Source organism: Coregonus lavaretus (assembly GCF_964263955.1).
Source record: "Coregonus lavaretus genome assembly, chromosome: 32".
Classification (NCBI taxonomy): Eukaryota; Metazoa; Chordata; class Actinopteri; order Salmoniformes; family Salmonidae; genus Coregonus; species Coregonus lavaretus.
In genome coordinates this window covers 17408984-17433812 of record NC_140019.1, presented here as the reverse complement: position 1 = coordinate 17433812, position 24829 = coordinate 17408984, and the positions used below count along the sequence as shown (strand labels likewise).

The window sequence follows — 24829 nt, the reverse complement described above, 5'->3', positions numbered from 1 at the left end:
TAAATACTTATTTTTGAGGGTCTAGACAGGAGTAAGCAACTCTTGTCCTCATTGGTTGGTTGGCCACCCATGTCTAATGGGACTAAAGTGCACACCAGAATCAAGGCTAAACTAAACCATCCAGAGGGCTATCTATTATAATGTGATCGGGAATAAAAACATGTCAGAGACTGAGCACTAGATGCTACAAACATCCTACACTGAAAATGAGACAAAACTACTAGACTTGAAGGTTTGGACAACTGAAAACATTGGTGTATACAGTACATGACTTGGAGTCGTTTGTCTTTGATGACATTGTGTAGGCATCTTCTTGTTTGCTGGAAAACATGCGTTTACTCTTAAAATCAGGAGTGCAGGTACTTACAAACTTGAAATTCATGTTGTGTTGCTGATGCAGTGTCATCAAAGCTTTGCAGGCCCAGCTCTTTAATGTGACTCCATGTAGCTGTTATGCTAGGCATTTTCAAGGGTGTATATGAACAGATTCTAATAATATTTAATAGTGCTAAAAACGTGTCAGTGGCACTTTAACTTATGGATCGTGAGCGCTTTATGTAGAGTGAATGAAAATAGAGACAGAACTCTAATGGGAAGGAGAGGTTTTTTTCCCCAGGTGTAGGATAATTATTATGACTCAAAACAAAGGAATGCTGAAGAACATGGATAGGTCATCTGGGAGACAACCATTTCCCATTTCGAAACTCTTAAAGCAGTAGCGTACTTTTCCTCAGTATCCGGTTTCAGCAGTCCTCATCTTATAATCATGGGCCTAGCTTAATGAAAGAACAGGGAACAAAATATCCTTAAATTTGGGGGATTGAACGACAGAATATCATATTGTAGTCTGTACAGGCTTTATACTTAATCCTCTGCTAAACCACCATATTCTAGGCTCTTATGGTATGTCATCCACTACTTGTTGGGTGGGTATTTTGATTCTCTTTTTGTGTTCTCAGACTGAATACATGGTCAATTACCAGGTCTAATGTACTTCAGTGTCCTGGGATGATTCTCTGTGCGGTGTCCTTTGGCAAAAGAACGGGAGCATCGTGTTCTGTGTCAATGTGCCTTCAATGTGGGCGGAGTGACTTTCAATGGACACGTCTCATATATCACTGGCTTTATCTGATGGTCCTCCTGAAAAAGATCAGCTTGAATACCCATAGAACCAAAATTGGCTAAAATATTCAAATGGAGGCAGATTCTCCTCCTAATAACATGCAATCATAACAAGGACTGTGGTTCTCAAATTAAAGAATAGTGTGGCTAGTGTTTTAATAAAAAAAGAAAAAAGACAATTCATCTAAAAAGAAAAGGTAAACGAGGAAGAGGGTCTGGGAAGTTCAAGTCATCTGAAGAGGAGGTCCAACCCTTGGACAATTGATTCAATGTTCAGTATTGTTCTCTGCTGAAGCACTTTGCTGTCAGTCACATGTCATGTTGCACATTGTGGTGATATGAGACAGACATGTACACTGATTGAAATTAACGTATTGAAATCGGCTACGGTCTGAAATAAATATCCGCTAAGGAGGTCTGTGAGTGTGTTTATGAGAGTGTGTATGTGTGTTTTTTTTCTTCCACCAAGTGATGCATCCCTCTCTCCTCCAGTGCATTAAAGCTTCATCTGTATACAGGGTGTGGATCATTTGCAAAGATGGAAACAAGCAAGTGAAGAAGACAGCATGAGACCAAAATAGATCTCTAATTCAATGAGATAGAGAGAAAAGAATCCCATATTACCAGTAGAACCCCTCAGCCCATGGGATCACGCAATTGGCCAGAGCAAGCAGGGGGCCGGTCTCACCTCATCCAGCGACCACAGCCAATGGCCAGATACGCCTGACATGCAAAAGGACGGCGGTTTGAGCAAGGGGGCAGGGAAAGGAGGAGGAAATAAAACAAGGGAGGAAAGAATAGGAAAGGCTAGGAGAAATAGGAGAAAAGAGAGAAACAGAAAGACTGAGTAGAATTTCAACAAAGACCTCATAATTGTGTTTAACAGCATTGAAGGGCCCTCTAGCAATAGCTAGGCTTGTCTATGGAACAAGTCTGATTGGCCCATTAGTATAATAGCAGCCATTAAAGCTACTTTTCTATGCAATGGACACCACCTAGGCCAACGTCTTGAACCAATTTGCTACTTGTGCTGGAGACTGGAGTGGAGTATACTCTACAAAAAAAAAAGAAGGTTATATGTACAAATAGAACCATGTATTTGCTGTGTATAGCCTATGTGTGGCGTTCACTTTACCCTACAACATGCTGGGTTCCCACACTTTACCTGTTAGTGGGTGGGAGGCAACAGACTCATGTCCTGGCATGAGACCTGAAAGAGAAGTCAATTACGCCTTCAAGCTGAAACCCAGTACTGGCCTCGCAAGTGCCAATAGCGCCTACATCTGTAAAGAATCATTAAAAGGACCATTGAACTACACCGATCTGATAAGCTTTTTTAACAAAAAGGAATAGATTGTCAATACATTTTCAGAAGTTACTTTGCTTTATCCCAGACAGTGTTGATGACTTGAAGGATATTGAGAAGAATGGATAATCGTTATCCTACGTTCAGGTCAGCCTTTGCGTGAAATGGGATTAGATGACACAATAACTAATACATTTTCACCTTGTCAACTCTGGGCTGTGCAGTGGCATTCATACTACAGTTTGTCCTTTTGCCAGATTGATTTCCAAATACATTCGAGGCCAACTCTAGTATTCCCATAAGTCAGTAAATCCCCACACCTGTGAGAATTCAGTCTAACTACTTGCAGCATCACTTCACACACAAAAAACGTGACAAAACGAGTTTCTGCCCATTTGCCTGTGGCCTCATGTTTCTAGGGATTTCTACAAATTGGGAGATAGTCAGTGAGAGATGGGGAGATAGAACCTCATTTTAGGCAGGAAAGGCTCACTTCATGAAACCAAAGTGTTTTAGGTGTCACCACTCAGGCTAATGATTGCTATTGATAACGACCAACCAACACTGGCCAGTTTGTAATATAATAATAATAATAATTGGTCATTTAGCAGACGCTCTTATCCAGAGCGACTTACAGGAGCAATTAGGGTTAAGTGCCTTGCTCAAGGGCACATCGACAGATTTTTCACCTAGTCGGCTCGGGGATTAGAACCAGCGACCTTTCGGTTACTGGCACAACGCTCTTAACCACTAAGCTACCTGCCGCCCTTGTAGCTAGGTTAGTTGTCAAAACAGAGTAGCCAACTTGTTGTGGAACTAAGTGCTTATCATGATCACTAGTCATCGGCACGCATCCAAATGACGTGATGTCTATGGTCAACTTGTCTGTTTTCAATCAAATGTTTTGTCTAGTAGCCATCTAGATACACTAAACGGCCAAAAGTATGTGGACAACCCTTCAAATTAGTGGATTCGTCTATTTCAGCCACACCCATTGCTGACAGGTGTATAAAATCAAGCACACAGCCATGCAATCTCCATAGACACACATTGGCAGTAGAATGGCCTTCCTGAAGAGCTCAGTGACTTTCAACATGGCACCGTCATAGAATGCCACCTTCCCAACAAGTCAGTTCGTCAAATTTCTGCCCTGCTAGAGCAGCCCCGGTCAACTGTAAGTGCTGTTATTGTAAAGTGGAAGTGTCTATGAGCAACAACGGCTCAGCCGCGAAGTGGTAGGCCACACAAGCTCACAGAATGGGACCGCCGAGTGCTGATGCGCGTAAAATCGTCTATCCTCGATTGCAACACTCACTATAGAGTTCCAAACTGCCTCTGGAAGCAACGTCAGCACAAGAACTGTTCGTCGGGAGCTTCATGAAATGGGTTTCCATGGCTGAGTAGCCGCACACAAGCCTAAGATCACCATGTGCAATGCTAAGCGTCAGCTGGAGTGTGGTAAAGCTCGCTGCCACTGGACTCTGGAGCAGTGGAAACGCATTCTCTGGAGTGATGAATCACGCTTCACCATCTGGCAGTCCAACGGACAAATCTGGGTTTGGCGGATGCCAGGAGAACGCTACCTGCCCCAATGCATAGTGCCAACTGTAAAGTTTGGTGGAGGAGGAATAATGGTCTGGGGCTGTTTTTCATGGTTCGGGCTAGGCCCCTTAGTTCCAGTGAAGGGAAATCTTAATGCTACAGCATACAATAATATAATAATAATAATAATAATAATAATAATAATGCCATTTAGCAGACGCTTTTATCCAAAGCGACTTACAGTCATGGGTGCATACATTATGACACAATGACATTCTAGACGATTCTGTGCTTCCAACTTTGTGGTTAACAGTTTGGGGAAGGCCCTTTCCTGTTTCAGCATGACAATGCCCCGGTGCACAAAGTGAGGTCCATACAGAAATGGTTTGTCGAGATCGGTGTGGAAGAACTTGACTGGCCTGCACAGAGCCCTGACCTCAACCCCATCGAACACCTTTGGGATGAATTGGAACGCTGACTGCGAGCCAGGCCTAATCGCCCAACATCAGTGCCCGACCTCACTAATGTTCTTGTGGCAATGCAGCAATGTTCCAACATCTAGTGGAAAGCCTTCCCAGAAGAGTGGAAGCTGTTATTGCAGCAAAGGGGGGGGGGACCAACTCCATATTAATGCCCATGATTTTGGAATTAGATGTTTGAAGAGCAGGTGTCCACATACTTTTGGTCATGTAGTGTAACTACATGCGCTAAACAATAAACTAGGCCTACATGATCATAATAAAAAGCCCAAATTAGGCCTACTGACTATTTTTACATCTGGAAAAGACAGGACATTTTGTACCCAGGCCAGGCTCCCCAAATGTTGTGCATTCAAGTTTAAGTACAACCCTTGTTGAATTATTCCATTAGTTATCTGTAACCAACTCTATACCTTTGTGTACATAAAAGAAAGATTTTTATTTCTTGATGAAAAGAAACAGGAATGAGTGAGGATAAAAAGAGCATTCCAGACAGGATTGTTCTCTCAGGTCTTTAAAGTGACAGAGATGGCCACGTCTGAAAGCCACTGTCTATTTCTGTGCCACGTCCATTGGTGTTCAGTGCTAGTTTGACGATAGAGAGCATGATAGTCTCTTAGTTGTGCAAACACCATGAATAAATAAAGGAAATTGCTGATGGACAAAGAACAGATGCAGAGACAAATGCTGGCACTATGTTGCAAGATCTGATTTCTTCCCCGTATACGGGAACACAAATGATTAGGCCTACTGCGAATTGTAGGAGTTCTTTAAAGAAGGGAGGCAAGAGTTATTTGGACGCTAGCCTAATTTTTCTCTTGACTGTAAAGCAAGAAATTCCTTTATAGAAAACAGACATATGGACAATTCCACGTTAACGGAATTACACACGAGACTCAGTCTTTCACTTTAATTTAAAGTTTAACAAACCATACAACTCCATGCACAATGACTACTTAGAAAAATGTGCACAATAAAATAAATATTTACTGGAAAGAAAGTTTGGCAACAGAATTACAGTAAAAGCTCCCTCAGTTTTATTGTTACCAAACTTTGTATCTGCACAGCTCTTCCTGTAAATGTGTTTTTGTAAAATTGTCTGTGGAAATTGTTAAAAGTGTAGTCTTTGTGCATAGTATGGTTTGTTAAACTTTGAAATCAATGGTTTTTGTTTGGTATACATTTTAAAGTGACAAATCTGAGTCTCAGCGTAAACTGTTATCATGGAATTGCCCATATGTCTCTGTCCCAGAAGAGTTACTCAAGAAGAAAACAAATCTACCAGTACATGTCTCAACTAGTCACTTGGCAGCTGCCATTACGGCCCATCATTTGGGGGCTTGATGCACTTTTCTTTTTACATAGCCTAGGCTAGTAGATGCACAATGGATTATGGTCATTGTAGTTAGTTACCATGTTTTATGCTCTAAACTATGTAGAATAGTGGCCTGTTGGAAACTACAACTGCCTACTACATTGCACAGTTCAGGCTCGATCAGATTTATCTCTAGAGAAACAGTGAGATGTGCGCATTGAGCTCACAGAAAAATTGTTTCACTAAATGGAATTCCAATAATCGCTCGGCACTACCAACTACTCCACACAGGCAGACAGAGAGCAGACAGGGGCCGGGAGGGACCCACCTGGTTGATAACGTAGATGCCGTAGTCCAGCTGCTGACGCTGAAGGATGGGATGGAGGTAGTACAGCCAGAACTTGAGGTGCTCGTCGCGGTTGCGAAAAGGGATGATGATGGCCACCTTCTGGAGGGCCACACAGTCTTTGGGCTTGAAGCGCCCCCCATTCTGAAGATTGGGGTTCTCCTTCCTCACCACATCCAGGCTGACTGGGTTGGAGAACTCAATTCGCAGTGGGCCCACTGGACGAGAACGGGAGAGAGGAGAAGTCTTATACATTTTTGTCAGACCTGATAACTGATGATTCAGTAGAAATAGCAAGTAAAATCTGTTAATATCGTAGGCCTAATATACTATTGCAAGGAAATCTAGCCTAGTTCTACAATCTCCTGTTTTCAGCTAATGCTTTTTCTCCTGACAATGACCTCTCAGCTGTTTTATTATTAAGACACAATAGTGTGGCTCCTATATGCCAGTGGCTTACACAAGTAGCTACAGTAGACTGCAAGACTGCGTTGATTTTCAATTAAATCTCCAAGTCAGCTGAGGGGAGAATGTGCACACCACTTTAATCCACTGACTCCCACCTGTGGAGCAGTCAGGGTTTTGTGGCAGAGGGACAGATCAGCTAGGGCCACAGCTGCATAAACATATTTTTTAAACCTGGGCTAAGGGAGAAGGCCACTGAACAACAACAACAAACCTGTGTGGAAATAAGAAAAGCTGCTCATCCAATACCACTAGCAGTAGACCTATGCTATGCATTAATAATATAAGGGTGTGGGCGTGTGGCCATAGATAGACCTATTGTATGAATAAGTGAAATACCAAACCCTACAGGTTAAGGAAGGGGTCATAAAATAACTAAGAAATCGACTGGAGGCTAACTGGTTATACTTGGAGCTTGCATTAGGCTACAGATTAATTCCTCATCAGAGCAGATGAATGACTGTGCCACTTTTGGCAAGACTACCCACCAGGCATCATATGACTATACAATGTCCCAGTGAGGCTACATTGTACGTCAGAGATATTGATTATGCAATGTTGATTAAATATTAGTTGCCATCGACTCTTTGTTAGTTTTGGCAACACATTCATAGCTACTTACCAAGCAGTGGTGATGCGTCAGGACATTTTCCAAGGTATTTGGTGAATGTAACGTTAGGTGGCATGTTGTCTACAGAAAAGCGGTTCGTTTCAACCACGTCAGGTACGGTGTCCTTTAATGTAGTTTGGTCATGCTTTTTTGCTGTGTGTGCTTGCTGATTTTGTGCAAACGCAAATGGAATATCTAACGACCTCATGTAAAAAATTAAAGTCACCGAAATATGGAGAAAACATAGAAGGACGACCAATTTGCAAGTTCTATGGAGAACACTGAAATTCACGTTTGAATCCCGCATCATTAGCTTGCTATGCTAAATTAGCTACTGTAGCTAGTTATATGGATAAACAAATCTAAAGTAGATAACGTTAACGTTACAACGTTGCAACACCATACCCAATTTCCACTGATGTCACTGTCAACTAGCTACTGTTAGCTAATTTGCTAGTTAGATGCTAACTATGGTAAAATTTCATTTTCGCTCGAGACAACTTCAAGAAAAAGTTGCCCGTTTTATCCTTTACCTTGTACTTTAGTCGTATTCCGTCCAATAAATAAGTTATTGTTGTAAAAAGCCTCCCTCAAGTTAATACCAGCTATCACTACTAACTGTCCCAAATTACTTTAACAAATCATTTAGCTAACTGGCGATAACCGGTGTTATCGCTAGGTAGTAAACTAACGGCAGCGAAGAATTCCAGCAGCATGTCCGAGGAGGTGAGATTCTCCGAATGATTAATATCCCGTTTTGTTGGCCAAATTGACTTCGACTAAACTAAATTAAACACACATATCCGATGGTATAATGCTAGTGTATTTAAAATATTAGCGTCCAGGATCAACGAAGTAACGTCAGAGCTGTACAATTTGGAGAGAAAAAAATACGTAATCCCTCAGCCATTTCCTTGTGGAGACCTTAACAGAAGTTAGTAGCTGGTTCAAGTGACATCTTTCAAATGAGCTGCAGGAGGGAGGAGTCTGCGCTATGACGAACAGCGTGTGCGTATAGTTAGATGACGTTACGCCTATTCTTTTCCACCAGAAACCGTTTACTCCAAAAGGAAAACGTTTTGCAACGAAAACGAGAGTTTCTATTGGACAAATTAATTTAGGTCCCGCCCCGTTTCGTTCGCTTTGTTTGCTTCCGTTTGGTTATTTTTTTATTTCACCTTTATTTAACCAGGTAAGCCAGTTGAGAACAAGTTCTCATGTACAACTGCGACCTGGCCAAGATAAAGCAAAGCAGTGCGATAAAAACAACAACACAGAGTTACATATGGGGTAAACAAAACATAAAGTCAAAAATACAATAGAAAATATATATACAGTGTGTGCGAATGTAGTAAGTTATGGAGGTAAGGCAATAAATAGGCCATAGTGCAAAATAGTTACAATTTCGTATAATACTGGAATGATAGATGTGCAAAAGATGATGTGCAAATAGAGATACTGGGGTATTAAACGCTAAACGGTTTCAGATGGAAGACGTAATTAATACATCCCTGGTAATAAAGTGCTTGTAGTACTGCTATGATGTATATTTTTAACCTTTATTTAACTACGCAAGTCAGTTACGAACAAATTCTTATTTACAATGACGGCCTTTCACCGGGACTCCCAATCACCGCCGGATTGTGATACAGCCTGGTTTGGCTGGGGTAGCTCTAGCACTGAGATGCAATGCCGTAGACCGCTGCTCCACTCCGGATACGCTTGCAATTATTCCTGGTTGGTTTTCCTTTATATATATGCACTGATTAATTGAAGTTGGTCTTTCTTTACTTTTTTCTTTGTTTAACAGAAGGAAATAAAATAAAACTATGAAATTCAATTGTCAGTGTAAATAAATAACAACATGTGGTAGAAAGTTATTAAGCTGTTTATTTAGTGTATATTTGGTTTTATGTTATTATCCCTTTTAATATGAAACGTTCAGTCTGTTAGTGACAATGATTTCAAATGGGGCACTAAATTAAGAGCAGGCTTTATTTCATTGGACAATGACATCAAAGTATATGTGACCTCAATTATTTGGATTAATCAAGCGCAAACATTTTTTTTATCAAGTCTGCATAAAAATTCCATTGCGTGAAACGGATATTTCACCTGATGTATAAATGTGACGCATCCGCTTGGCGTTTCCACTCACTACCAAATATGATAGTGAGAGGAAGCCCAGTGTCCGGCAGTGGGAGAAGATGGAACTAGATGGATTTTGTCCGACATTCTGTTAATTTCCTCATCGATAAAACATTTGATCTCAATACTGTTTTCTGTTCCCCAAACTATAATCTGTTACGAACAGAGTGGACTAAGTTTTGTAGACTTTACCCTTTTCCAAAGCTTAAAAAATTGCGTTGTTTAGAAGGGGCGCAAAGGCGAATTGCGTTATTGCACACGCGCACTTCGCAGAGTAGGCGTTCCTTAACAGAAATATGCAAATACTTGTTAGAACACACCAATAGGATATCTCTAGCTCGTGCTTGGCCCTGCCCACCTTGCTTGTTCTGCCTACTATGACTCATTTGTTTCGATATGAAACTACAGGATGTGGTTAATCTTGATTTAGTTATAACAATCTTTGGTAAAATGTTGACTGAGGCAGTGTCCCCATGTCAAATATAACGCACGAGCGCTATCCAGTGGCAGACGGCGATACATTGTGATACATTCTGTCCATGATAATTATGTTACTATTGAATTTCGTGTTTGCAAAAATGTTTGCTTTTTATCTGGTGACTGAATAATTCGATCATGACCAGCTGGTTTATGTCAATTACATTTGTTACAGGCAAACTCCCACAAGGTAACTACCTATGCTTCTGGTGTAATTCATGACCTGGAGGCCTTGAGTTGTTTATAACACTTTCATCAAGCTGAAAAGCTGTCTCTATTTGCAACAGACCCATGACTAGACAGTTGCAAAGACCCAGTTTCACAAGTGAGGGCATGTGTATGCCCAGACTAGAGCTTGCTTCCTGGCATGCTCCAAAAGGCTTTGGCCCAAACCATGGACCCAACAAATCCAAGTGAGTTTTTGTGCAGCAGTACACTGTGGACTGGAGAATGCAGTCTGTGTGGGTTGGTCTCATGTTTTTTTTGTTTTTTTTTTGCATTTAGGCCTGGTAGATCCTCTGACACATTCCCCATTTACAGAGGTCACACAGAAGGATGGGCATCCATTGAGCCATCCCATCCAGGTATTATATCATTTTGGTGTGGACAGAATTCAATCAAACCTTCATTGTGGGATTTATGCAATAGCTCTTTTCCCATGGTCAGTGTGGGCTTTCCCCAGTATACCTGGTAATAACACACTGAAACATGAAGATCTTTACCTTTTTCTTGGCAAGATTACACTGATCGAATAACTACACATTCTGTATGTATATATTACACATAATGTAAAAAAGAATTCAGGACTGTTTTGGGGAAATAACCATGCCAGCCAACCCAGGTATGGTGAATTAAATCATGAGACCATCTGATTATGTGGCATTAACAGGGTACTGGAGCTGTTAACTTTTTGTTGTGAAGCGGACAATGTGAAGATTTAAAACACTAATGAATTATGCATAAATTGTTGTACTTTGACTTGTGAAATTTTCTTTATATTTAATTATAATGTTACATGATTGTATTATTGGGAATGATGTGTATAGCAGTAGACAGTGTATATAGCCCAAGATGCACTCTTAAGGAGCCTACCGTTACTCCTTAAGGTCCAAGGACTTTACATATTATTTTCAGAGGTAGACTGGCTCTGGAAGGCAAAACAGCCAAATACTCCATCTAAACATGAATTGATTCTCAATAAATCCCTTTACTTTCATATCACATCAAAATAATTTCACAAATGATAAATATACACTTACTGTACAATGTTTTAACCAGCTTTATCACAGTTGCAGCCGACAGTATTTTTCAGTGACAACACATTTCTGGCGGCCTTCTTCCATTACACGCAGGTGTTCGGAGCATTCTAGATAGCTAATTAGCCCCCCAGTGTAATAATTTATATATATATATACAGTGGGGAAAAAAGTATTTAGTCAGCCACCAATTGTGCATGTTCTCCCACTTAAAAAGATGAGAGAGGCCTGTAATTTTCATCATAGGTACACGTCAACTATGACAGACAAAATGAGAAAAAAAAATCTTTTTTTTTTCAGAAGATCACATTGTAGGATTTTTTATGAATTTATTTGCAAATTATGGTGGAAAATAAGTATTTGGTCACCTACAAACAAGCAAGATTTCTGGCTCTCACAGACCTGTAACTTCTTCTTTAAGAGGCTCCTCTGTCCCCCACTCGTTACCTGTATTAATGGCACCTGTTTGAACTTGTTATCAGTATAAAAGACACCTGTCCACAACCTCAAACAGTCACACTCCAAACTCCACTATGGCCAAGACCAAAGAGCTGTCAAAGGACACCAGAAACAAAATTGTAGACCTGCACCAGGCTGGGAAGACTGAATCTGCAATAGGTAAGCAGCTTGGTTTGAAGAAATCAACTGTGGGAGCAATTATTAGGAAATGGAAGACATACAAGACCACTGATAATCTCCCTCGATCTGGGGCTCCACGCAAGATCTCACCCCGTGGGGTCAAAATGATCACAAGAACGGTGAGCAAAAATCCCAGAACCACACGGGGGGACCTAGTGAATGACCTGCAGAGAGCTGGGACCAAAGTAACAAAGCCTACCATCAGTAACACACTACGCCGCCAGGGACTCAAATCCTGCAGTGCCAGACGTGTCCCCCTGCTTAAGCCAGTACATGTCCAGGCCCGTCTGAAGTTTGCTAGAGTGCATTTGGATGATCCAGAAGAGGATTGGGAGAATGTCATATGGTCAGATGAAACCAAAATATAACTTTTTGGTAAAAACTCAACTCGTCGTGTTTGGAGGACAAAGAATGCTGAGTTGCATCCAAAGAACACCATACCTGCTGTGAAGCATGGGGGTGGAAACATCATGCTTTGGGGCTGTTTTTCTGCAAAGGGACCAGGACGACTGATCCGTGTAAAGGAAAGAATGAATGGGGCCATGTATCGTGAGATTTTGAGTGAAAACCTCCTTCCATCAGCAAGGGCATTGAAGATGAAACGTGGCTGGGTCTTTCAGCATGACAATGATCCCAAACACACCACCCGGGCAATGAAGGAGTGGCTTCGTAAGAAGCATTTCAAGGTCCTGGAGTGGCCTAGCCAGTCTCCAGATCTCAACCCCATAGAAAATCTTTGGAGGGAGTTGAAAGTCTGTGTTGCCCAGCGACAGCCCCAAAACATCACTGCTCTAGAGGAGATCTGCATGGAGGAATGGGCCAAAATACCAGCAACAGTGTGTGAAAACCTTGTGAAGACTTACAGAAAACGTTTGACCTGTGTCATTGCCAACAAAGGGTATATAACAAAGTATTGAGAAACTTTTGTTATTGACCAAATACTTATTTTCCACCATAATTTGCAAATAAATTCATTAAAAATCCTACAATGTGATTTTCTGGAATTTATTTTCTCATTTTGTCTGTCATAGTTGACGTGTACCTATGATGAAAATGACAGGCCTCTCTCATCTTTTTAAGTGGGAGAACTTGCAAAATTGGTGGCTGACTAAATACTTTTTTTCCCCACTGTATATATATATATATATACACAATGCTCAAAAAAATAAAGGGAACACTAAAATAACACATCCTAGATCTGAATGAATGAAATAATCTTATTAAATACTTTTTTCTTTACATAGTTGAATGTGCTGACAACAAAATCACACAAAAATTATCAATGGAAATCAAATTTATCAACCCATGGAGGTCTGGATTTGGAGTCACCCTCAAAATTAAAGTGGAAAACCACACTACAGGCTGATCCAACTTTGATGTAATGTCCTTAAAACAAGTCAAAATGAGGCTCAGTAGTGTGTGTGGCCTCCACGTGCCTGTATGACCTCCCTACAACGCCTGGGCATGCTCCTGATGAGGTGGCGGATGGTCTCCTGAGGGATCTCCTCCCAGACCTGGACTAAAGCATCCGCCAACTCCTGGACAGTCTGTGGTGCAACGTGGCGTTGGTGGATGGAGCGAAACATGATGTCCCAGATGTGCTCAATTGGATTCAGGTCTGGGGAACGGGCGGGCCAGTCCATAGCATCAATGCCTTCCTCTTGCAGGAACTGCTGACATACTCCAGCCACATGAGGTCTAGCATTGTCTTGCATTAGGAGGAACCCAGGGCCAACCGCACCAGCATATGGTCTCACAAGGGGTCTGAGGATTAATTGCTCATGTAAGTCGCTCTGGATAAGAGCGTCTGCTAAATGACTAAAACATTTTTTTTTAAATGAGGATCTCATCTCGGTACCTAATGGCAGTCAGGCTACCTCTGGCGAGCACATGGAGGGCTGTGCGACCCCCCAAAGAAATGCCACCCCACTCCATGACTAACCCACCGCCAAACTGGTCATGCTGGAGGGTGTTGCAGGCAGCAGAACGTTCTCCACGGCGTCTCCAGACTCTGTCACGTCTGTCACGTGCTCAGTGTGAACCTGCTTTCATCTGTGAAGAGCACAGGGCGCCAGTGGCGAATTTGCCAATCTTGGTGTTCTCTGGCAAATGCCAAACGTCCTGCACGGTGTTGGGCTGTAAACACAACCCCCACCTGTGGACGTCGGGCCCTCATACCACCCTCATGGAGTCTGTTTCTGACGTTTGAGCAGACACATGCACATTTGTGGCCTGCTGGAGGTCATTTTGCAGGGCTCTGGCAGTGCTCCTCCTGCTCCTCCTTGCACAAAGGCGGAGGTAGCGGTCCTGCTGCTGGGTTGTTGCCCTCCTACGGCCTCCTCCACGTCTCCTGATGTACTGGCCTGTCTCCTGGTAGCGCCTCCATGCTCTGGACACTATGCTGACAGACACAGCAAACCTTCTTGCCACAGCTCGCATTGGTGTGCCATCCTGGATGAGCTGCACTACCTGAGCCACTTGTGTGGGTTGTAGACTCCGTCTCATGCTACCACTAGAGTGAAAGCACCGCCAGCATTCAAAAGTGACCAAAACATCAGCCAGGAAGCATAGGAACTGAGAAGTGGTCTGTGGTCACCACCTGCAGAACCACTCCTTTATTGGGGGTGTCTTGCTAATTGCCTATAATTTCCACCTGTTGTCTATTCCATTTGTACAACAGCATGTGAAATGTATTGTCAATCAGTGTTGCTTCCTAAGTGGACAGTTTGATTTCACAGAAGTGTGATTGACTTGGAGTTACATTGTGTTGTTTAAGTGTTCCCTTTATTTTTTTGAGCAGTGTATACACACTACCAGTCAAAAGTTTGGACACACCTACTCATTCAAGGGTTTTTCTTTATTTTCACTATTTTTTACATTGTAGAATAATAGTGAAGACATCAAAATGATGAAATGACACATATGGAATCATGCATTAAACAAAAAAGTGTTAAACAAATCAGAATATATGTTATATTTGAGATTATTCTAACAGCCACCCTTTGCCTTGATGACAGTTTTGCACACTCTTGGCATTCTCTCAACCAGCCTCATGAGGTAGTCCCCTGGAATGCGTTTCAATTAACAGGTGTGCCTTCTTAAAAGTTCATTTGTGGAATTTCTTTCCTTCTTAACGCGTTTGAGCCAATCAGTTGTGTTGTGACAAGGTAGGGGGGGTATACAGAAGATAGCCCTATTTAGTAAAATACCAAGTCCATATTATGGCAAGAACAGCTCAAATAAGCAAAGAGAAACGACAGTCCATCATTACTTTAAGACATGAAGGTCAGTCAATACGGAACATTTCAAGAACTTTGAAAGTTTCTTCAAGTGCAGTCGCAAATACCATCAAGCGCTATGATGAAACAGGCTCTCATGAGGACCGCCACAGGAATGGAAGACCCAGATTTACTTCTGCTGCAGAGGATAAGTTCATTAGAGTTACCAGCCTCAGAAATTGCAGCCCAAATAAATGCTTCACAGAGTTCAAGTCACAGACACATCTCAACATCAACGGTTCAGAGGGGACGGTGTGAATCAGGCCTTCATGGTCGATTTGCTGCAAAGAAACCGCTACTAAAGGACACCAATGAGAAGAAGAGACTTGCTTGGGCCAAGAAACACGAGCAACGGACATTAGACCGATGGAAATATGTCCTTTCATCTGGAGTCGAAATTTGAGATTTTTGGTTCCAACCGCCGTGTCTTTGTGAGACGCGATGTGGGTGAACGGATGATCTCTGCATGTGTAGTTCCCACCGAAATGAATGGAGGAGGAGGTGTTATGGTGTGGGGGTGCTTTGCTGGTGACACTGTCTGTGATTTATTTAGAATTCAAGGCACACTTAACCAGCATGTCTACCACAGCATTCTGCAGCGATGCACTCACTAACTGTAAGTCGCTCTGGATAAGAGCGTCTGCTAAATGACTCAAATGTAAATGTAATATGCCATCCCATCTGGTTTGGTCTTAGTAGGACTATCATTTGTTTTTCAACAGGACAATGACCCAACACAACTCCAGGCGGTGTAAGGGCTATTTTACCAAGAAGGAGAGTGATAGAGTGCTGCGTCAGATGACCTGGCCTCCACAATCCCCCGACCTCAACCCAATTCAAATCAAATCAAATCAAATTTTATTGGCCACATGCGCCGAATACAACAGGTGCAGACATTACAGTGAAATGCTTACTTACAGCCCTTAACCAACAGTGCATTTATTTTTTATAAAAAAGTAGAATAAAACAACAAAAAAGTGTTGAGAAAAAAAGAGCAGAAGTAAAATAAAATAACAGTAGGGAGGCTATATATACAGGGGGGTACCGGTGCAGAGTCAATGTGCGGGGGCACCTGCTAGTTGAGGTAGTTGAAGTAATATGTACAATTGAGATGGTTTGTAATGAGTTGGATGGCAGAGTGAAGGAAAAGCAGCCTCCTTCAAGACTGTTGGAAAAGCATTCCAGGTGAAGCTGGTTGAGAGAATGCCAAGAGTGTGCAAAGCTGTCATCAAGGCAAAGGGTGGCTATTTGAATAATCTCAAATATAAAATATATTTTGATTTGTTTAGAAAATAGTAAAAATTAAGAAAAACCCTTGAATGAGTAGGTGTGTCCAAACTTTTGACCGGTAGTATATATATATATATATATATATACAGAGGAATACATTTTTTGCCGAAAACTTTTCTAAATGAAAATAAGTCAACTAATAATGCATAATAATAATAACCCGATTGCTAGATTGTATGACCATTTGGAACGTTGGTATTTGGAAAGAAGAAGCCCGGGGCAGAAACAGGAGCTCGCGCTGACGTCAGCCATCCCTGCAAACAGACGAAGCCAGCCTGTGTAGGAATGTTTGGAAACTTCTTCCGTCAATAGTTTGTGTACTAGTTCTTCGATAATATTGACCGAATACCGACAAGGAGTGGATACAGATATACGGTGAGTTGTGTGTAATTTAGGAATTAACAGATTTGTTGTCTATTGTTTGAATTTGTGAAACAAACTAACTTTGACGAACATTTTTGAAAATGGAGGCTGTGTGGGGGTTGCTGAAAGGGAGAGGCGCTGTCCAGGGCTGATTTCAGCACGAAGATCAGGACCATGGCTAACATACGCTGTTCTAAACTTTCGTAGTGTTTGCACGCCAAACTTTATTTATGATATATATATATATTTTTAAATAAAACTAATAACACACTATCTCTACATTTTTTCAAGATTTTACAAGTTAACGACCTTGTTTTGTTCGGAGTTTGCTCTTCCGTAAAACAAGTTTTCCGAGTGAAGTTTTGAGGGCCTTGCTGGACAGCGACATTCTCTGCAAGCTTGCATGGCGATATGTGGAATACTATTGTTGGTAAAAGTTAGTTTTAACTACAATCGATCCATTTGTCAACGAAGTGAAATAATTGTCTTGTCTTTACTGTAGCTTTTTTTGTTGCAACTTTCCGCTTTTTATTGTTGAGGTCTAGTTCTTGTTTACAACTATACATAGACAATAACTCAGTCAAATACATGTTATTTTGCAAGTGATTATTTCCGTACCAGCAATGTTACAAAGTATGTCTACACACTTTTGCTCATAGTTAGAAAGTAAAGACAAAAAAAGGTGTAAGTGTTTGGTCATTATTACCATTTAGGTCAATGCTAGCTATATATATATTGTTTTGCATTGAGATCATACAACCCATTTCGTAATTGTGTTTTTCTATTTCCACCTCTTTCTTATTTTCTCTGCATACTAGTTAGAATGTAGGGCAGGCTACTGTAGTTTTTGGGCGCTGTCGACCAAGTTGGTGGTGCTGTTTCAAAATGGCCGAACACACATTTCTGTGCATGCAAACACAGGCCTAGGAGACTATGGGGTTTCCCAAGGCACTGTGTCATAGTAAAATACATGAAGCAGGCCCACAATTAAGTTATGAAACATACATTTTGAAGTGGTGGGATATTCTTGGTAGTATTCTGTTAAACATTTAAATATATATTTATGGGAAATAACTCTTGTTTTTGTTTTCTTAACTGATTACATTTTAAGAATGAAATAGTCTGGATAAATATCCTTTCTTACAAATGTAAGAATACATACAACATTGTCATCTGTTATAGTCACATACTGGTACATCACATCTATATGCACAGCAGACCGCATGAAGACATGAAGAAATCCAGATAAGGAATCAATGACGTGATGAAATTGTATAGGTTTATCATACTTTCCTTTTATCTATTTTGACACTTGGATTGATTACATTAGTTTTTTTCTTTCTTGTGTCCACCATTCCTGGATTATTATAAAAACATCCTGCGCTTTCCGACCATGATATAAATACCAAATGACTAATTCAGAGAAGGAACAGTGACATTACCTTACATGGAATGTCCCTGGTTGGTAGTTGCTTGGAAAACTTGCAAGCCATATAATTTTGATGACGTGGGACCGAGTGGCCTATGTGATAAACATGTTCAAAAGATTGATGAAGGCCAGAATTAAAGGCCTGTTAAAACTCATACTCTCTGTGACTACAACATTTTTAGTTCTGAAATGAAAACAAACGTAATTTAACATATCTTATTTGAAGTTGTTTGAGCAATGATCATGATCTCTGGTTCTGCTCTCCTCCCCCACAGCCACAGCCCTCCCAGCATGGCTTCTCAGACGGTGTATCCAATGGGCTTGGTCATGTACTCCACCTCAGCTGGCATGCCCATGGTGGAGGATGCCCAGGGGTTGGCTGAGCTTCCACACAATGAGCTGCCGGCCCCGCAGCTGGTCATGCTCGCCAACGTAGCCTGTGAAAATCCAACAGAAGGGAAGGAGATGATGGAGCTTCAAACCGTCGGCAGTTACTCCGATAGTGAAGACGAGAACATCATCAGGTACAGTTACGATAGCCATGAGAGAGAGATGTGTATTGTAGACTACCCAGAGTCTCCACAGGCTGGCCTTGCCCAGGTTGAGGAGATTGATAATGATGAAGAGGAAGAAGGGATGGACCTGTCCAAACCCTCTGAACAGCGCCCTTCTAGCCCTCCCATCCCATTTACCCCTTCTACCCCTCTGGGCATGATCATGGAGTCAGCTAAGAAGAAGAAACCCTTCTTCTGTAAACCCTGCAACTACCAGGCCCAGCGCGAGGAGGAGTTTGTAACCCACATCCAAATCCACAGCGCCAATAGGATGATCGTGGTGAAACGCGTGGAGGGGGATAAGGCACGGGCAAAAGAGACTTTGGCGGGACCAGTTCAAGAATCGGAGAGCGGTGATGGCGGGGCCAACAACAAAGGGGTGATCCGCTGTGAGCGCTGCGGCTACAACACCAACCGCTACGACCATTACATGGCTCACCTCAAGCACCACGAGAAGGAGGGTGACGACCAGAGGGTCTATAAATGCACCATCTGCACGTATACCACTGTCAGTCAGTACCACTGGAGGAAGCACCTCAGGAACCATTTCCCCAGTAAGCTCTTCACCTGCAACCAGTGCTGCTATTTCTCGGACCGTAAGAACAACTACGTGCAGCATATCCGCACCCACACAGGTTTGTCAAACATAACCTTTTCACTCCCAATTATGCACTTAATGGTCAACGTATGAGTGTTTTTAACAGTATAGCTAACTCTATTTTTCCTGCTGTAGGGGAGCGTCCTTTTCGATGTCCGTACTGTGAGTACTCAAGCTCCCAGAAGACCCATCTTACCAGGCATATGAGAACACACTCGGGTGAGTGTCTAACACAGGCTACATGACAAAAAAGACTGACGGTACATCTTTCTAGCATGTAGCAGAAATTAGACAAATATAATTATTGTGCATAGTCTCTGTTTTTATTTCCTCTCATAGTCAACTTCTTCTCCTTTGTTGCATTCGCTGGAGCAGATGGTTTTGGATGAGAACGGTAAAGTGGTTTGCGATACGTGCTGTGAGATGCTTAGTGTTCGACCTGTAATTGTTGCTTGTCTCTCCGTACTCTGATCCATCTTCCCTGCATGAAATGTGAGCCAGTGTTCCCATTCAAGTTAACAGCAGTTAAAACGTCTGTAACCTGACCATTTTCCACATTGATTTTCTTGACAGGTGAAAGGCCTTTCAAATGTGACCGCTGCAACTACCTGGCTGCCAATCAGCATGAGGTGACACGCCATTCCAGACAGGTTCACAATGGACCCAAGCCCCTGTGCTGCCCCCACTGTCCATACAAGACGGCTGATCGCAGCAACTACAAAAAGCATGTGGAGCTCCACCTCAACCCGCGTCAGTTCCTTTGCCCTGTCTGCAAGTACGCCGCTTCCAAAAAGTGTAACCTGCAGTATCACATCAAATCTAGACACCCCGGCTGCCCACAGATCGCAATGGATGTGTCAAAGGTCAAGCTGCGTGTCAAGAAACCTGATTCTGATGAATTCACCGATGAGTACACCATGGTGAATGGAATCGCAAAGTTTGAGCTGTCTGCAATTGATGATGAGGAGGAGGACATGGAGGCGAGACCAGAGATCTCTGGAGCTGATAAACAATCAAGCCATGGCAATCTCTCGACCAAGAAGAGCAGCAATCCCAGCCCTCTTCAAGCTGCAGAAAGTGTAGCAACGGACAAGACCCACAAGAAATGTTACGTCTCCCCTGTCAAAGAGACACCTAAAAAGGCAAAGGACAAGGCAGAGAAAAAGGTAACACTGAAACGCAAGAGTACAGAGATGAGCAGTGAGAATACAAAGCAGAATGTTACCCCGAAGGAGACAGCAGCTGCAGTTCAAACCACAGGTAATAAAGTGAAGAGATGTCCCAAAAAACAGACGATAGGGAAAACAGGTGTTCAGGATAAGAGCGAAATAAAGGAAACTGTGGAAAGAGTTCAAAAGGTGAGTTTGGAAGAGGACGATGTTGAGAAGGAGAAATCAGTTAAGGAGGCGTTAGAGAAAGACATGCTGGAGAAGGAGAATATGGAGAAAGCGAAGGAGGAAAACAAGAGGCTGGAGAAGGAGAAAAAAGAGCAGCAGGGAACACTGAAGAATGAGAGAGAAGGAAAAGAGAACAAAAATACAACAAAATCTAAGAGTCCTTCTAAAAAAATGGAGAAAGTGGTTGAAAAGACTGTTGAAAAAGCACCTCAGAGTCTGGAAGCACCAGTGGAAAAACAAGGAGAGAAGAGCAAGATGAAGCCACTAAAGAGAAAGGCTGCTGAGGCCTTGGACTTATCAATGAAGGAATCTCCTGAGGAGCCCTGCACCGACATTAAGGCCAAACGGTTAAAAGTCAAGGCTGCTCACAAGTCACAATCAAAAGCCAGTATCCCCCAAAGCATGACGACTGAGCCTTGCCCAGTGTCTGAGCAGGAGGCCTCAGCAAACCAGATTATGAACTCGCCCGTAGTGAAAAAGCTGAAAAACATCAACAAGAAAGAAGCAAGCCCTGGAGAGACTGAGGCTTCCAGTGAGAACAAGGAGTGTTCCATCATTGAGAACCCCATTAGCCCCCCTGAAAACAAAAAGTGTCCTGCCACAGAGCTTCAGCCAACAGTTGTACAGGGAGAGAAGCAGGCATCTGACCAGGAGACCGTCCCCGCAATGCATACATCTACTAGGCAGAGCTCTGCAGAACAACAGTCCAATAATGGGGGAAACAACCTTGCAAAGCAAAATGCATCCCCATCTCAGGACACAACTCCACAGGCTGAGCAGGCTAAGGTCGCCGACCAAGCAGAGGAAACTCCTACTCTTGAAGACGAGTCCCCATCTCCCATAGAAATGGACGGCTCTCCCGATTTCAGAAGGCCACAGGGAGAACCATCAACACCAACAACACCCTCCCTGGAGCTCCCTAGGCCAAGAGGAAAGCCTACTGAAACTGAAGAGGACGAGGGCATCCACAGCCATGACGGAGGAAGTGAGATCAGCGATAGCGCCTCGGAGGGCAGCGACGACTCGGGGCTCAACGGACTGGCTGCTGCCGCCAGCAAACTGGCCAATGACCCTGAAACTCCCACAGAAGAGATTCCGACTCCAACTGAACTCAAGAATCACATGTGTATTTTCTGTGACCGTACCTTCCCCTTGGAGGTGGAGTACCGTCGGCACCTGAATCGCCACCTGGTGAATGTGTACTATCTTGACAATGCATCCAAGCTGGGCCAGTGAGTGTCTGCAGAGTAGGGAGCTATGAATTATCCCATTTTGGTCAGGTTCCAGCAGTGTATTTTGTTTTACCCTGTCTCCCTGTTATAAAACATAGTTGTCTGTGTAAGCATGTTGACAGTACATATTCAGTTACCTTGCATTAGTGCTCACTAGTAAGTGCTGTATAAAATATATGATATGCCTAAAACTCTCTTGACAGCCTTTTTAATACCAGCTTTAGGCAGACTAGTTAATTGGATTATTGGTGTCTGGGCTTTCACGTATTGGTTCCCAGACTGTTTGACTATTAATTCTTCAGTGCTTTTAATTTAAATCATAGAGAATATGTGAGTTGACACGTGTGAGGCCCAAAACGAATGTTCATGGTTTGGCATTTGGCTGAAACATCCATCAAAGAAAATATGGGATATTCATTTTGTTGCTTGTAAATCTCATAATACTTGTAAATCTCATGGTTATGCAACTACCGGTATCTAAAACCGAATAGCATTGTATGTATGTTACAAATAGCGATTGATATTCAAGAAATCGCGACACCTTGCCCTGTGGTTCACAAAGCAGTTGAGTTTCTATATTAGAAGAAGCCACCAAGAGATGAGTTGCACCTGTTTTTCTAATCCATCAGTCCTGTTGAACAACAATAGTAAATCCATTATGAAAGGAAGTGGTAGACTTTTTCAATGAAAAACCAAAGAAACCCCCCAATTCCCGCAGGGAGATTATATTAGAAGGACTCAGGTGGTCCAGAGAATAATAGGGTTCTCCTATTGTGCGAGTCCACTCCAGTGAAGTGGTCTGTACCCTAAATGGGGAAGAGGGCTGCATGTTCAAAGTTGGGACAAGTGTGCGTTGTCCACTCCACCATTTAGGGAGCACTTGACAACTATGATTTTGTCTTTTTTATATTGATAACATCAATAGAGATTTTTTTAAACATTGTATAAATCAATTATCAATCTGTACAATGGACTAATTATAAAAAATATCTTAATTACAAGAAAACGTTATAGGTGTTAATTGCCATGACTTATGAGGACTCGTTCAGTCAAATTGATGAACTATGAAATGGGGTGAGGTTTCTTTGGGCTCATCCGGTACAAAAGTGGCGAGATGTGTATAGAATTGTTTCTTGCGTTAATGTTTGAAATATGTTGTTACTTTTTGTATATACAAATCATACAAAAAAATCATACAAAAAAACTCATACTACTCATTAATAAATGCACAACTTTGTGGGAGGTAGGGTGTTCCTAGTGTTAGCCTACTGGCCCTTTACATCTGTAGGCCTATAGAACTTTAAGATAAGGATAGAGATTTTCTGGATGGTATAAAACAGATACTATGTTGCTATCACTGACAGAGAATAGACTAGCTAACATTGAAAACAAGTTGTGAAATGAAAGTTTGTGAACACATCTGAAACTTTGCCATTATCAGTTTTGTATCTGAGTTCAGAAAAAGCCAAAGAAGATTTTTTACAGTTGTTGAGCGAAGATGGCGGTAGTTCTACATGTTCTTCTTTTTTACTCTTCAGTGCCTTCGACAATCATTATTTTATGTTTTTGCATATTAACAGTGTAGGTTTATAGTAATTGAGTCACCATTCTTTTTACACTGTAAGAGCTCTGATTTCAATTATATTGTTGTTACATCATGTCTATCTTTAGAACCATTCCTTGAGGTTTAGTTGTAATTGTTTGATTACTATGAAGATCAAACCCATCAACTTGATTTTTGCTGTTTTTATTAACCCACTCATCTGTTTTACAGAATTGTGCCTCCAAAGCTTAGCCTGTTTGTGCCATCCGTGATATACTTCTTTCATATGCATTTAGTTTTCTGTTCTATTGAGGTGATTGTTAGACTGAGCTAATAAAAAATATGCCGTGTGTACTCTTTTAGTAAATTCAGTGCAATATTATATTTTGGGTGTGATGCCAAAGTGAGAAGATAGAATTATAAAGACTTATGTCTTGAGATTCCTGACTATTGGAAGGAAAAGAATATACCAGGGTTCCCTGGGAAACTGGTCCAATTTAGCGGATGTGCTCTTGAACCAGTCTATAAATGCACTCTTAGCTAGACTGTTAGATTCCGTATCACTGTAAATGTACACCTTTTATCTCTGTTCACTTACTGTATTGTGCTTATTAGTAGATAAGAAAAGTTTATTTCAGTCTTTGAAACCATTTTGCATTCACATATTGTAATCATATGTAACGTAAAACTTCAATTAAATGCTGAGTCTCAAATTGCCAGCCGCCTGTCCCTTCTAAAAGCCGGGAATCGGCACACATTTCAGCAAATAAACACCCGTTTCAAATGAATCCCGGGTCTAAATGAATTGTTTACGATATTCCCATGGACATGTGCATTAAACTTTTTTTTTTAAATTCTGTCATCGTTGCTAGCCATGTCGCCACCAAAAAGAGAACACAACATTAAATGAATGGTGCTGAAGGGTGAAATTGGGGGGGGGGGGTGATAGGCAGCCTAGTCTTTGCAAGTCTGATCTGCGATGGATTTGTTATTATAATGTTTATTCTGGTCACAAACAGTGTGGTAGTCTTTTCAAATTTTTATTGAGCAAAAGCTGTATGCATTAAGGAAATAGAAGCCTGGCTCAAATGGACACCTGTCTCTAATAAGCGCCGGTTGTGCTCAGTGATTAAAGCAAATAAATGAATTGAAAATACTTTTTCAGTTCAATAATTGCCAACTAACTTTTATTAATACCTTCACCAAAGTGGGGAGTTTTTGGCCATTGTCCCCAATACTTTTTGAAAACAATTGGCCGTTTTAAAACCTTTTTGTGCAGTTTAAAACAAAGCATCCTGTACCATTTTCTGCTCTACACTTTTTAATAAAAGTTGGCCTACTATCCAGAGGTATTGTTGGTGTGTGATTCCTTTCCATTTCTTACATTTTCTGCAGTCACTGATATGTTTAATAATATATTACACTAAAGGTTCCCTGCCA

The 24829-nt window shown here is 41.8% G+C and overlaps 2 protein-coding genes across 8 annotated transcripts in view; one reads left to right on the top strand and one right to left on the bottom strand.

Moving 5' to 3' along the window:
* The window catches only part of LOC311107594 (beta-1,4-galactosyltransferase 1-like), an 18028-nt gene extending 8050 nt beyond the window's left edge, over positions 1-9978 (bottom strand). The window contains exons 1-2 of the mRNA XM_084150116.1: positions 7198-9978; positions 6093-6328 (exon numbers count right to left, since the gene is read on the bottom strand). Coding sequence (XP_084006242.1) covers positions 6093-6328; positions 7198-7495 — 534 coding nt within the window. The 5' untranslated portion in view covers positions 7496-9978. The remainder of the gene's footprint in view (positions 1-6092; positions 6329-7197) is intronic.
* rest (RE1-silencing transcription factor) lies at positions 7211-24737 on the top strand. 7 transcript variants are annotated; one of them, XM_084150111.1, is made up of 8 exons: positions 7211-7299; positions 9986-10223; positions 10315-10394; positions 16445-16648; positions 16928-17066; positions 18341-19254; positions 19353-19436; positions 19791-24737. In XM_084150111.1, the coding sequence occupies exons 6-8, from the start codon at positions 18357-18359 to the stop codon at positions 21848-21850; spliced, it is 3042 nt and encodes a 1013-aa protein (XP_084006237.1). In that variant the 5' UTR covers positions 7211-7299; positions 9986-10223; positions 10315-10394; positions 16445-16648; positions 16928-17066; positions 18341-18356; the 3' UTR covers positions 21851-24737. The 7 variants fall into 7 exon arrangements, with proteins under 7 accessions (XP_084006237.1, XP_084006240.1, XP_084006235.1 ...); XM_084150112.1 differs by lacking the exon at positions 16928-17066 and having other exon boundaries at positions 7221-7299; positions 9986-10000; positions 10098-10223; XM_084150114.1 differs by lacking the exons at positions 16445-16648; positions 16928-17066 and having other exon boundaries at positions 9986-10000; positions 10098-10223.
* Positions 24738-24829: the final 92 nt, after the last annotated feature.

What these genes read in the sequence shown, in the direction of transcription:
- rest (XM_084150114.1), top strand. Translation starts at nt 18,357, where the DNA reads ATGGCTTCTCAGACGGTGTATCCAATGGGCTTGGTCATGTACTCCACC. An exon ending in GCATATCCGCACCCACACAG is followed by an intron (nt 19,255 to 19,352) that starts GTTTGTCAAACA and finishes TTCCTGCTGTAG; the next exon opens with GGGAGCGTCCTTTTCGATGT. An exon ending in GCATATGAGAACACACTCGG is followed by an intron (nt 19,437 to 19,790) that starts GTGAGTGTCTAA and finishes TTTTCTTGACAG; the next exon opens with GTGAAAGGCCTTTCAAATGT.